The sequence below is a fragment of the Mus musculus genome, chromosome 3, assembly GCF_000001635.26.
Source record: "Mus musculus strain C57BL/6J chromosome 3, GRCm38.p6 C57BL/6J".
NCBI lineage: Eukaryota > Metazoa > Chordata > Mammalia > Rodentia > Muridae > Mus > Mus musculus.
Genome location: NC_000069.6, coordinates 101,053,601 through 101,067,224, shown reverse-complemented (window position 1 = coordinate 101,067,224; position 13,624 = coordinate 101,053,601). Strand labels below are relative to the sequence as shown.

At 47.6% G+C, this 13,624-nt stretch overlaps 1 protein-coding gene across 3 annotated transcripts in view; it reads left to right on the top strand.

Moving 5' to 3' along the window:
* The window catches only part of Ptgfrn (prostaglandin F2 receptor negative regulator), a 70,516-nt gene that overhangs the window by 43,521 nt on the left and 13,371 nt on the right, over positions 1–13,624 (top strand). For all 3 annotated transcript variants that reach the window (XM_017319503.2, XM_006501147.3, NM_011197.3), the window contains exons 5-6: positions 6,163–6,588; positions 10,570–10,989. In XM_017319503.2, coding sequence (XP_017174992.1) covers positions 6,163–6,588; positions 10,570–10,989 — 846 coding nt within the window. The remainder of the gene's footprint in view (positions 1–6,162; positions 6,589–10,569; positions 10,990–13,624) is intronic.

The following is a 13,624-nucleotide window of genomic DNA, read 5'->3' as shown; positions in this document are numbered from 1 at the left end:
TAGCATGGGTGGGTGTTTATTTTCAGCTTCTCAAAACAAATTTACAAACATTTGCAGAAGAAATAATCACCAGCTTTAACTGCAAGTATCTTACTTATCTGATTTCAACTCTCTCTCTCTCTCACACACACACACACTCGCTCGCTCACATGCACGCATGTGCGCGCTCACATACACTTTTTAATCTGCAAGAGCATAAAGCATACTCGAGAGGCCATGTCTTTTCTTCTGCGAGACAGGAGCTCTTTCCCTTTGTAGCCCAGCTGGCCTTGAACTCAGCACCCTCTGGCCTCTGCCTCTCACATGCTGGAACTGCAGGCAGGTCGTACCTCAGCAGCCTCCAGATACCACTTACCACTGAGTACTTGAGGATGCATCTTAACTGATGAGCATTTTCAGACATAACCCTCCTTGCGTCCTTAGCTGATTTCTTGATGAGACCAGGCAGAATGTAGCAGTAATCAGTGCTGAAATACTACGCCCGAAATGAGCATTTTTATGCAAAATATTAAATTTAGTCCAATTCAGCCAGTATGCTAATATCTTTGATATAGAAGGTGCTTTATGCATAGCATGTGCAGAGAGATGCTCTGAGTAGCCTTGAAAAAAGTCCTAGAAGATTCCATGAGCTGTACATACAAATAACAGAAGTTTAAGGCAGTGTTCTAGTAAAATCTCCAGAGATTGAGGGGCCTGGCAGGTGGTAAGATCTCTGCTGAACACTTTGTGACTGAGAAGTGAGGATATTTGACAGTGTGCCCAGGGAGTTCAGAGGAGGCATTCTGTGTTGCCAAGGTAAAGCAACAAAGAAAAGGGTGTGTGTCAGAAGCCTAGAGAAAGACACACCCTCTACAAACCACGCTTACAATTATAAAGCAACATAAAAAGTCATCTTCTGCCCATGCACAAAACAAACAACAGAGCTCCGAGTCCTCACTCCCTTCCCTCTGATGTCATAAGCGGCAGCCTGTCTTCTCTGGGAGTGTTCATCTGAAATTGACTCGCAGAGGTGTGGCTGACTACTCGAAGGAACCCGCACTCTGTCCTTTCACAAGCCAAGAATCCACTCTCTGTGCATTTGGTCTGGGGCTGTTTGTGGTGGAGGTGAAGCTAAGGCTAGCTGTAACAGGAGCAGGAGAGCAGTCACAAGAAGTCCACAGAATCATTTTCTTATAGTGCCAAAGGGAGCATCTTAGACTCAGATGTGAATGTTCTGCATCCCTACTGTGTGTTGTGCCCTCCCCATCTCCTGGATTCACAGGAGGGAGACAGAGCCCTTTTAGGGTAGAGAGTGGAGTAGAGTCGGAGAGTCTCTTCAGCTCTTTTCCTCAACAGCGGGCTGAGTGTGTGCCTGGGTGATGCGGTAGAGGATGTGACGGGGTAATGGCAGAAACGGGAGCTGAGAGCACGGAGAGGTGGTAGTATTGGGGTTGAGTTGGGTTCAAGTGTTGAAGGCTGGAGTGTGTGCTCTGAACTGAACATGTGGGGATGAGGGCCTGGAGGTGAACAGACTGTGACTTGCCAAGGGTATCAGTTTCGAGGGCCCGGGGAAGCCATGCTAGTGTTGCTGGAAGCAGTGAGGGCCACAGTGAGAATGGCGTTCCCCGAGATTTCATCTTAACTGCCTGCATCAGGCTGGGAATGAAAGAGTGACTTCAGGGACACCAAGGACACAGAAGGCATGTGGCTTACTCTCTCGGGGTATGAGGGCAAGATGGGGGTACATCTCATGCTGGGGTAGCCAGGAATGCCATCCTGGGAAGTGAGTGGGGCGTTGGGAGTGTTGCCTGTGTTACCTTGGAGTGGTGCCTGCTGTGTGTCAGGGAAGGTGGGGCTGAGGTGAAGTTACCTTGTGGCCTGGCTACACTTAAATGATGTGGCGCCCCAGGCCATATGCTGACACGGCTCTACACCTGAAGTGGCTTGTGAGGTCTGAGAAAGAATTAGGGCAGAGCAGGGCACCAGTTGGGGTCTAAGACGCTGAGTGAGTGAGTTTTGGGTCATAGCTGGTAGAGGGAAGAAGGAGAGGACGGTAGGGCAGAGGTCCCCCGGTGGAGCTTTTCTCTGGCCACTAAAAAGGTCAGTCATGTTGCCACTGCTTTATCATTGTGTTTTATTTAACCAGTTGACCAATTAAAACTGTACACATATATTATACATGTGTATCTGTAATATATATGTGTGTGTGTGTGTGTGTGTGTGTGTGTCTGTCTGTCTGTCTGTCTGTCTGTCTCTGTGTGTATGTGGTTTTGGTTTTGTCTTTATTTTTTGAAACAGAGACTCACCATTTAACTCTGTCTGGCCTAGAACTCGCTATGTAGACTTGGCTGACCTTGAACTCAGAGGGATTCATTCACCTTTGCTTCTGGAGTTCTGGGATTAAAGGTATACACACCACATCTGGCTTACTATTGTGCGGGCATGGTATACATCATGGTGCTTGATCTGTGTGGAGAGTGGAATGGCTAAGTTAAGCTAATGGACATATCTGTTACCCATGAGTAGGCTTACTCCTTTTGTAGTAAGAACATGTAAAATTCTCTCTCTCAGCAGTTCTCAAGCACCTATAAGAGCAGTCACCACGTTGTAAATGGACTTTCTGGGCTTACCAACTGCCCAGCAGAAATCTGACATCCTTTGACATCCTTTGGCCCTCCCCTGCCCCAGGCTCTGAGAGCTATCATTTTACCTGAGTTTGACTGTTTTAAGTTCCACGAGGCATTTGTCTTTCTGTCTGTCTTGTTTTGATTAATACAGTGTCTTTCAGGCATGTGAGTGTGCGTGCCTGTGTGCGTGCGTGCGTGCGTGCATGCATACACACATGTGAGTGTGTGTCCTATGTTGTCTTTCCCCATTCATCTGTTGACAGACGCTTAGGTTGACTCCCTCCTGCTCGGCTCCTGTGAGCAGTGCAGGGATGAGCATGTCCTGCCTGTCACTCATCGTCATTTTAACAGCCTTTACAAGGTGTCACTTTGGAAGAAAGTGCCTGTGGGTGGAAGTAAACTGTGAAAGACAGAAGGGTTTGTTATTAGAAAGGACATGGTCTGTTACAGAACACAAGTCCCAGGGATAGAGTCTAGGCATCCCAGTTTCATGGATCAGGTGGGCTCAGCTTCAGGCCCACAGGAAGCTGTAATCTGGTCACAGCCCCTATGGCAGTAATTGGCAGTGTCACTGCCAGCACAACCACACCTTCCATGTCCTGAAAATTGTCCCATTGAGCAGCAGAGCTGAGAAACTGCACAGTTTGGAGAATGGGTGTGGCTCCAGAGAGATGCTTGTCTTGAAAGGTAGGAACCCTTTCAGCCCTGGGACCAGACCTCCCAGCCGTGAGCCAAGTGTGGGAGTTGCTTACCTTTTAAAGGGCTTACTTCTGGGCATGAGTGGGAATTGTGATAAGTAGCGTATGCATGTTCTTACACATGTTGGTGTGTGCATCAGACACCAGATTAAGCACCTTTTGTTACTGTATTGCTTGTGTTGAGGGAGGGTACAAGCACAGTCATGCACCAATATATGTGTGGAAGTTAGAAAGCAACTGTGGAGGTTTCTGCTTCCACCTTGTTGAGGCAGGCTCTCTGCTGTTTCTACCAAGTTTTGTACTCCAGGCTAGTAAGCCTGTGAGCTTCCAGGTAATTCTCCTGTCTCTGCCTCCCAGCTTGGCTTATAAGTGCTAGAATTATAAGTGAGCACACCAGGCTTTTCACATGGGCTCTAGAGATTGAACTCAGGTCATTGAGCCCCCTCTATGTCGATTCTAATTCTCAGTCCTTGCAGTGAGGGTAGGAGCGTGTGGTTGTGGTCATTGCTTGCATCATTACAGATGAGGCACCAGAGAGCTTAAGCCATGTGTTAAAGATTGCCTGCAGGTCAGTGGCAGAAGCAGGACTAGTACACGGTCTGCTTGATGAGCCCTGGCATGTCAGCACTGTACATCTTCTTCATTGCTCTTCATGGCCTCATGAAGTAGTGTGCAGGTTGAGGCTGTAGCACCAGGGAGTGTTAACCATATCAAACTCAAGGTACACAGAGGTCTGTTAATGGCGGCCATCGTTAGGTCAAAGGTTAAGTGCAGGGTCCAGGGTAGCTGTGCATCATATTTCTCTTTCATTGGCTCCAAGCCTCCTCCACACTTGCCAAGAAACCCATATTAAGAAGCCCTTGCCAGCTTTCCTTCTTCTATCTGCCCATTCCACATTACCTGAGGTTCTCCGGTCACCACGTACTCTCCTGCCACCATGGTGCCCTGATATTTGGGATGCTCTGAAGCTTCAGAGTCCCCAGTGGTGACACTTTACTTCCAAGCTCCCCTTATGTTCTCTAATATGCCAGTTGCCCACTTCACAGTGACCGTTTGTCAGGGGCCCGCCCATGAGGTTGACCTCTGTGATGCAGCCACAGTGTCGCTCAGTTAAATCCTCGTGAAGAGCAACATTGGAGAGAGTGCAGGTTAGAGTCTTTTCCATTTCCTAGCCCTGTGAATCATTCTTGGAGAAGTCACAATGGTATAAATTTCATTAGAAGTGTAAATCACAAAAGAGCAGTTCCTTGACCTCAGCAGTTTATAATCTGTGTGAGTCATAAATAAAAGCAGCGAGAAATCAAACAAAACTGCTAGTGGTGATGGAGAGAAAGAGAACACTGGAAAGTGGAGGCCCCCCGTTCAAGTAGACTGACTTCTCATCCAAGCAAAGTGCTTGGAACAAAAACTGGAGACTTTTCTAGTGACCTTACCATCAATACGGAGCAGGTGTCAAGTACCTACTGGGTCCCAAAATTTTGGGGTTGAGACTCTTAAGCAAAGAGTGGTTTCAGAGAGGATGTCTGGAGAGGACAACTAGTGTAGGAAAGACATAGGAGAGCTCAGAGAAAGAGCACCAACCCCAGCCACGGGAGGCTTTCAGTACCACAATGGCGCCAGCCTATATGGTGGGTGAAGAGCCTCAGGAATAGAGGTGACAGGGGAGGGGAGAGGAAGGAAGGCTACCAAGGGGTTCTAGTACAGGTTCCTTAAGGAGGCAAGTGTAGAAGAGGCCTGCAGCCAGTGAAGATACAAAAGTGGAGATACAGTAGGGAGGTGGGTGGTGGTACTGAGCAGACTTACCAGGGCCAGGTTCACTATGTGATGGTTTCGTGGTTGGCAGAGATACAGGGTGAGTTATTTGTGGCTTTGGAAAGAACATCCTTTGCAGAGTCTTAAGTGAGGGGGTGTCGGCTGACTGGGTACAGATTCAGTGGAAAATAGCAAATGAGGCTTAAAAATATCTGAGAATGAGTCCTAGGGGCCTTGCATTTGGGGCACAGCCAGGGGTGGCAGGAGCCCGAATCCTGGTGGGACTGGAGAGCCTTAGATTGTACATCGTTCTTTAGGTTAGAACTTTGCGTTACTGCCTCAGTGGGAACTTTGGAGGTCTTAAGCTTGCTTGGTATCCCAGAGACAATCCTGATAGAAGGGGACACTGAGATCTTTCTTAAAGACTCCAACCTCCTGGATTACCTGTTATCGTCCCCTTGTCCTGTGGAAAAGTAAGGGTTCTGACCCGGGATGTGTGGCTTCTGGCCTTGGCAGCTCCCTCCCTCCCTCCCTCCCTCCCTCCCTCCTATTCTCCCTCCCTCCCTCCTATTCTCCCTCCCTCCCTCCTATTCTCCCTCCCTCCCTCCTATTCTCCCTCCCTCCCTCCTATTCTCCCTTCCTCCCTCCCACCCTCTTTTCTTCCCCCTTCCTCCCTCCCTCCCTTCCTTCCTTCCTTAATTTCATCTTATTTTTTAATGTGTAGGGATATTTTACTTGCATGTATGTCTGTGCACCACATGTGTACAGTGTCCTCAGAGGCTATAAAAGGGTATTGGATTCCCTGGAACTGGACTGAGAGATGGTTGTGATTGCCATGTGGGTTTTGGGAATTGAACCTAGGTCCTCTGTAAGCAGGCAGGGCTCTTAAGTCTGAGACACCTTGGCAGTTTTCTTAAGGCAGATACTTGAAGAAGTGGTTTACACACTTTGAGAAATACTCTTACAGGGTCCTTCCTGCTCAACGCCAAGACTTGATTTTTATTTCAGAAGCTAGCAGGATGGACGATTTGTTGGAACGCGAGTGGTCCTTGACTTGTTCCTTGGACAATTCTTATGTCGTTGTGTTTTCTCTTTCCCCACTTCAGAACCAGAATACCAGGTCTACCTGAACGCTTCTAAGGTCCCCGGGTTTTCAGACGACCCCACGGAACTGCAGTGCCGGGTGATAGACACGAAGCGTCTGGAGGCCGGTGTCCGACTTACCGTGTCGTGGTACTATAGAATGACCCGTCGCAATGACGACGTGGTGGCCAGTGAGCTTCTCGCAGTCATGGATGGGGACTGGACTCTGAGATATGGAGAGAGGAGCAAGCAGCGGGCCCAGGACGGAGAGTTTATTTTTTCTAAGGAGCACACAGACACATTCAATTTCCGGATCCAAAGGACTACGGAGGAAGACAGGGGCAATTATTACTGTGTTGTGTCTGCCTGGACCAGGCAGAGGAACAACAGCTGGGTGAAGAGCAAAGATGTCTTCTCCAAGCCTGTCAACATATTCTGGGCCTCAGAAGGTGGGGACATCATCCTGTCACTGCTCAGTTTGGTTTAATTTCTTAAGTCATCTGTCCATGTTTGTGTAGGCACCCTCACTCTCCGTTCACACTGGAAATCTGTGCTCATACACTAGGGAACTGGAACCACATGGCCCTTTGGGGACATGGGCCTCTGCCACTCACTGTCCTTAGCAAAGCCTTGCATTTCCTGAACCCCAGTCAGTGTTCCTTTTTCTTTCTTTTGGATGCCAGCCTCCTCTCTGAGGACAGTTGTCCCAGAATCTACCTCAGTGGCTGTGTTTTCTTCCCACATTCCTTGAGTAGCTGGGAATAGAGGAGTCAGGCACCCCCTTGTCCCTCTGCAGTTTCTACCATTCCCCACCAGTCCTGAAAGACCCCTCTCTGCCCAGGGCCACACCTCTTCCACCTGCCACTCATCCTGATTGACTCCTTGCTCTTCTGCTCATCTGCTGGAGCTGCTCGCCTTGGTTTCATGGCCACTTTTGTTACTACTCCTGTCTGGCTAGCTGTGTTGAAATCTTCCTGGGAGCTTTCAAAAAAGAAAAGAAAGGATCCCAGTAGAAGTTGTATTTAAATTGGTCTGAGGTGTGTGCGGTCTGGACACTGGGATTGAATCCTCTAGAGGGGCCACTGTGGAAGACCCTAGTGTAGACAACATTTTCATTCTCAGCCCCCTGCCTTTGTCTCTAAGTATCACGTCCTCTGTCCCTTTTGGTCTTTCACTCCCAATTCTTTTCATCTGACCCGTTCACTTCTGAAATCCAGCCCTCCATAGCTCAGTGTCACTGTCTGGTTCTCTAAGATCACCGGCTCCCCAGATCATTCCCTTTAGTGCTTCAGCCTTAGTGGTTCTGTCTTCTACCATTGTCCTTCCTTCTTCCTGGGCCTTTACTTCTCTCTTACCAGAAAGTCCAACATGGACCTGGAGCCCGTCCTGATACACGTCCAGGGCTGGGGGTAAGGAGAGCTGTTTGATCATCTACGGATATCCAGCCTAAGTTCCCAGCCAATCATGTCCCTTCTTTGCTTTCTTAACTCTCTTTCCCTGGCTTGGTCTACCTTATATTCTGCTTAAAACACTACCTGATTCAAAGCCAACTTTGCTGTCGCTTTGGCTGCATATGCAGAGTTAGATGCAGTTGAAGGAAATAGCTTTCCAACAGTGAAGGTCTCACTTCAGATCTCCAATCTCTTCTGTCACGTGGGCTCTCAACATTGAGAGTCATTCTGGTTTCCTTTGTGTGTTTACTTCCCCACTCTCCTAAGTGATAATTGCACACCACCTGCTCTCTGAAAACCTCCTCCCCCAGCCTCTGTCGGCTCCATTCCCTATAAAAAGATCATCAAAGGAGAACTTGTATCTGCCATGTTCAGCATTGAGCCTGTTACTTGCCCGTATGTCTTAGCAAAGGTTAGCCCCTCTCACAGCTCAGACACATGCCCCACCCCCTTATATCATCAATATTCTCTCTCCTCTGGTCCTTTCCCATCAGCCTGCTAACACTGCTTTAGAGAAACCGCTTTTGGTCTATTTCTGTTTCTTACAACCTTGCCCACTACTCTGCCCATTTATAGCGGTGGATTCGATTTATCTATATTTAATATCTCTCATTTCTCCTCCAGTTCTCTGTGGTACCTGCTCCCCAACCCCTTAGTCACATGTTGATATTGCCAAAGATCAACACACTACAGAACCCTGTTTGTCACTTTCCTTCCTGGGCCGGGACAGTTTCTCCCTTGCAGGAATGCTCTGGCTTTTCCCACTGCTTGTGGGAAGCCTTTCCGGGCCCTGTTTCCCTCCTCACTGCAGTACCTCAGCCTCCCTTCCGTACTGCTTCCTACTCAGTTCCCACTCAGGACACATCAGGACACAGTCCCTGCATTCCTGCTTAACTTGCTCAGCTTTAGCTTCACAGGACACATAGCAGGGGCTGACTCCCAACTGTGCCCGTGTGTGCCCGCATGCCCCAGAACTTCGCCTTCACTGATATGGTGCCTTCCTGCCTAGCAAGCAGCTCTTAAGTTGCTGTCCAAAATGGAGCCTCTGGCCTCTGCCACCCATCTTCTTCCACCTTTAGTTGTTGACCTAAACCTTTACCTCTGACTCCTCACTTTTGCTTTGCTTTGCTTTGCTTTGCTTTGCTTTGCTTTGCTTTGCTTTGTTTACCTGCTAGGGATTGAAGCAGAACCTTATGGAGTGTTATGCAAGCCAGCCACATCCTGACCCCTAACTTCCCTTTTTGGTTGTTGTTTGATTTATTGGAGGCCTGTCTTGTTTTGAGAGGCAAGGTCTCCTGCAGCCCAGTTGTCCTCAGATTTACTGTGTTGTCAAAGATGACTGAGCTCCGATCCTCCTGCCGCTACCTCCCAAGTTCTGGGACTGCAGATATCACCATGCCCAATTCTAACTTCTTGAGACCAGTTTAGAGTCTAATGGCCTCTCATGCTTCAGGCTTATGAGCCCAGTGTTAATCTCTCATCTATATTTACATCACCAGCCTCCTGTCTGGTCTCCTTGCATCCACCCTTAACCACGCCCTTAACATCTAATCAGATGGTGAAATTCTTCCCCCCATACCTTTATAGATACCCTATCTCCGAGCAAAGCCCAGAGTCCTCTCAGTGTCCTCGAGTGTCCTGAAGACTGATCACCCTCCCCCACAGCTCTCCCTGCTGCCTACTCTACTGAGCGCCTCTGCCCTTCCCATAGCTCCCCTCACTACCTGACAAGCTCTGTAGCTCACCATTTGCTGTCTCCTCTGCCTAGGCAGCTTTCCCACCTCCCTCGGGTGCTGAGTCAAATCTTAGCGTCCTGGTGGGACCATCCTGGGCCACTCTGTCTATAACACTGCACCCTTTCTCTTATGTGGTCTCATGCTTTCTCTTTTTTGTCGGTTGTTCTTCTGTGGTTGTTCTTACATTTTTACCACCTAAACACACTATGTGTTTTATCTACTTGTCTTCCTCTACTAGTATATAAAAATGAAGGTCCTGGACCTCTACTGTTTTATTCCCAGTGTCTATGATATGAAGGCTGTTAGTAATTATGTTTAAGTCATGAGTGTATGACCAAACTCACAGGAGAATTGTGAACGAATGTGTCTGGCTCGGTAGAACCTCAGAAGCCGTCATCTCTCTAAAGATGGTGTATCACACATGTTGTGCTGCTGGGTTTGACAGGACAAATTGCTCCCCAAATCCCAGCATAAAATTCATAACTGAATAGATTCGGGGGTAATTACTGTACTAAAAGTTCTTTTTAAGGAATGGGCATAATTCATTTTATCTTTTAATAGCTACTTGAGTTCCTTCCATATGACGTTGTGCCATTGTGATTGATGTAACCTAATATATACATGCTTAGGGATTAGTATTTGACAGAGAAACTAATAGGACATGCAAACCCACTGGTAGTGTCCTTATAGACACCAACTCAACATTCTGAAAACCACCTCTCTGTGGTTAAACGTGTAAACTAGTTAGAGGTGGCCATGTCTGCAAATGCAATTGTATTTATTAGATTATATATCATATCTATCATAATTGACACAGGGTTGGGCAGAGAAGAGCCAAGCTTCCACACAGGCTAGCCCAAGGAGGCCTACTACCCGGGCAGTAAGTAGAGAAGGCTGTGGTGTGGCTAGCCTAGCTTGTCTTCCTTCTCTGCCTCTCTGGACTTGAGAGGCACCATCTTAGCTCTCTGAGTTCCCTCAGTGACACATCAGAGGGTTTGAAATCCCTCCAGTTCACACTTTAACCGCCCATCGCCCCTCAGATTCCTTCTGACCGATGCTGTTTCCCCTGGGGCAGTTTTCAGCCTGTTCACAGACGTGTTAGTTTCTTTTAGAGTTGCCACATTTCCTTCGTGTTACCGTGTGGCAGATTGCAAGTAAACCCCTATTTCCTGGATGCTTTGATTTTTAGATTCCTATCCATTCTAACTGGCGAAAATGGCCCACTTCTGATTCTTTATTCCAGATTCTGTGCTCGTGGTGAAGGCACGGCAGCCAAAGCCTTTCTTTGCTGCAGGGAATACATTTGAGATGACTTGCAAAGTGTCTTCCAAGAATATTAAGTCGCCACGATACTCAGTTCTCATCACGGCTGAGAAGCCCGTCGGGGACCTCTCCAGTCCCAACGAGACCAAGTACATTATCTCCCTGGACCAGGACTCCGTGGTGAAGCTGGAGAACTGGACCGACGCGTCTCGGGTGGATGGCGTGGTGTTGGAGAAAGTTCAGGAGGATGAGTTCCGATACCGAATGTACCAGACTCAGGTCTCCGATGCGGGCCTGTACCGCTGCATGGTGACAGCCTGGTCTCCTATTGGGGGCAGCTTGTGGCGAGAGGCAGCGACCAGTCTCTCCAATCCTATTGAGATCGACTTCCAAACCTCAGGTAAGCAGAGAGCTCTGTGAAGTCATAGATTGGCCCGGGTGATAAGCCTTAACATTTTAGTCAAGGGTCCTTATAATTTGTTCGTGTGTGTGTGTGTGTGTATGTGTGTGTGTGTGTGTATGTGTGTGTGTGTGTGTGTGTGTGTGTGTGTGTATCTGAGTGGTGTATGTATGTGGTATATGAGTGTGGCTTATGTGCACATTGTGCTTTTGCCAGAAGGTGAAGTCAGGTGTCTTGCTCTGTCACTGCCTTATTCCCTTGAGAAAGTTCCCCACTGAGCCTGGAGCTAGGCTGATGGCCAGAAAGTCCAGGGATCCTTCTGTCTGTCACCCCACACAGATCTGGGTCATAGGCATATGTGGCCCCACCCAGCTTTTTATGTGGGTGCTAGGGATTTGAACCCAGGCATTCATTATTAGGCAGCAATCACTCTTACATACCATGCTGTCTCCCAAACTCCTGTCCTTACTGTTTCAAAGAGTTTGTGAAGTAGAATTCATATACCATGTAGTTTATCATTTAAGGTCCACAATTCTGTGGCTTTTCATATATTCGCAGGATTGTGCCACCATCAATCCCCAATGTCAATTTTAGAACAATTCTGTAGCATCAAAATGAAAGGACCCCTTAACCAGCAGTGTCCAGCCCCATGCTGCTTTCTGTATGTGGGCTTTCCCGCCCTGTATATGTCACACATATATCACTTGTATGTCACCTTGGTGTCTGGCTGACTTAACATCACCCATGTTGCCCTATGCTTTCCGTTCGTTTTTATGACTGAGTCCTATCCTGTGACATGCTTAGGTCACACGTTATCATTTCATCAGCTGACGGACGACAGGGCGTGTCCACTTCCCCACTGTTTTGATTCTGTCATGAGCACTCTTACAAATGTTTTTGTTTGGTTGGGTTTTTTTGTAAATGGATTTAAAAAGGAAAAAAATGACTGGAACTCATAGATCAGACTTCAAGGAACTTCATGGAGAGAAACGAACATGGCTTGGATGGTTTGGAGCTGGAGCCCAGGCCAGGTCTGATTTCCTGGCTTTCTACTCCAGGATGCAGGTGTGACTATAGCTTTGTACCCACTCAGGAGCATCTCCACACGGGATGGCTCTCAGCCTTGCTCTGCTCCTCAGTGTTGGATTGCATAAATAATTGGGCATCACCAGAGTTGCTGCAGTGTTGTGGTATTGATGAACCTGTCAGTTTGGTTTCTTAAGAATCATTATTCATAATATTTATCTTTGGTGTTTACTATGCTCACTAAGAAATTAATTTATCTTTAGCAACTGGAATATTACCATGTTACAAGGTAGAAAGGCCCACATTATAGACAGCATAGCTATAAGGTATATGTTCTCAAGTGAAATATTTTGCTTTTAGGGATGCCTCACTAGGCTCTGACACACCTGGACACACCTGGCTTTCTGTATGCTACTAAGCTCTGACACATCAGGGTACACCTGTCAGTGTGTGTCACTAGGCTCTAACACACCTGTCTATGTATGTGTGTCACTAGGTTTTGATTCCTAGACACACATGCCTGTGTGTGTCACTAGAATTTAACACACCTGCCTGTGTATGTGTCACTAGGCTCTGACACCCATCTGTTTGTATGTCACTAGGCTCTGACACCCATCTGTGTATGTCCCTAGGCTCTGGCACACCCATCTGTGTGTGTCACTAGGCTCTGACACACCCATCTGTGTGTGTCACTAGGCTCTGGCATACTTGTCTGTGTGTGTCCCTAGGCTCTGACACACCTATCTGTGTGTGTCACTAGGCTCTGGCACACCCATCTGTGTGTGTCACTAGGCTCTGGCATACATGTCTGTGTGTGTCCCTAGGCTCTGGCACACCCATCTGTGTGTGTCACTAGGCTCTGGCACACCCATCTGTGTGTGTTCCTAGGTTCTGGCATACATGTCTGTGTGTGTCACTAGGCTCTGGCACACCCATATGTGTGTGTCCCTAGGCTCTGGCATACATGTCTGTGTGTTTCAGTGGAAATATGCTTTCAGAGCTTCAAATCTCCAATTTCATTCAGACCGTCCATATGAAGAATTCTCATCTGTGAATATTCGACCAACATCCTAAGCAGTCTGCCCTGCATGCCAGTTAGAGATTTGAATGCATACATTTATACTTCCCTATAAAAATCCTGTCATTGATTGAATTAATATAACAAAACCAAGGTGCATTAATTAGATTATTCACATTCTGGGGTAGAGCCATGGCTCAGTGGTTAGAAGCACTTGCTGCTTTTGCAAAGAACCCAAGAGTGGCTCCTGGCACCCAATGCCCACTGTAACTCCAGTCCCCGGGGAATCGGTTTTCTGGGCAGTTACCATCATGTGCACACAGCCTTGCACGGAATTATAAATGAAGGAATCCTTAAATCAGTCACATCTGTTTATATGTAAATCAGAAACCACTGCCTCTGTCTCCGGAGTGCTGGGATTAGAGGCCTGTGCCACCACACTTGGCCCTTGTTGGGTGTTTCTGTCATGGAAACATGTGGGGACTTCTTGACTTACCAAATGATTTCTTTCCCCTTGCATCTGTGTTTATTGAGATGATCACAGGATTTTGTCCTTGTTCTTATGTATCTATGGTCAGTTCCACCTTATTT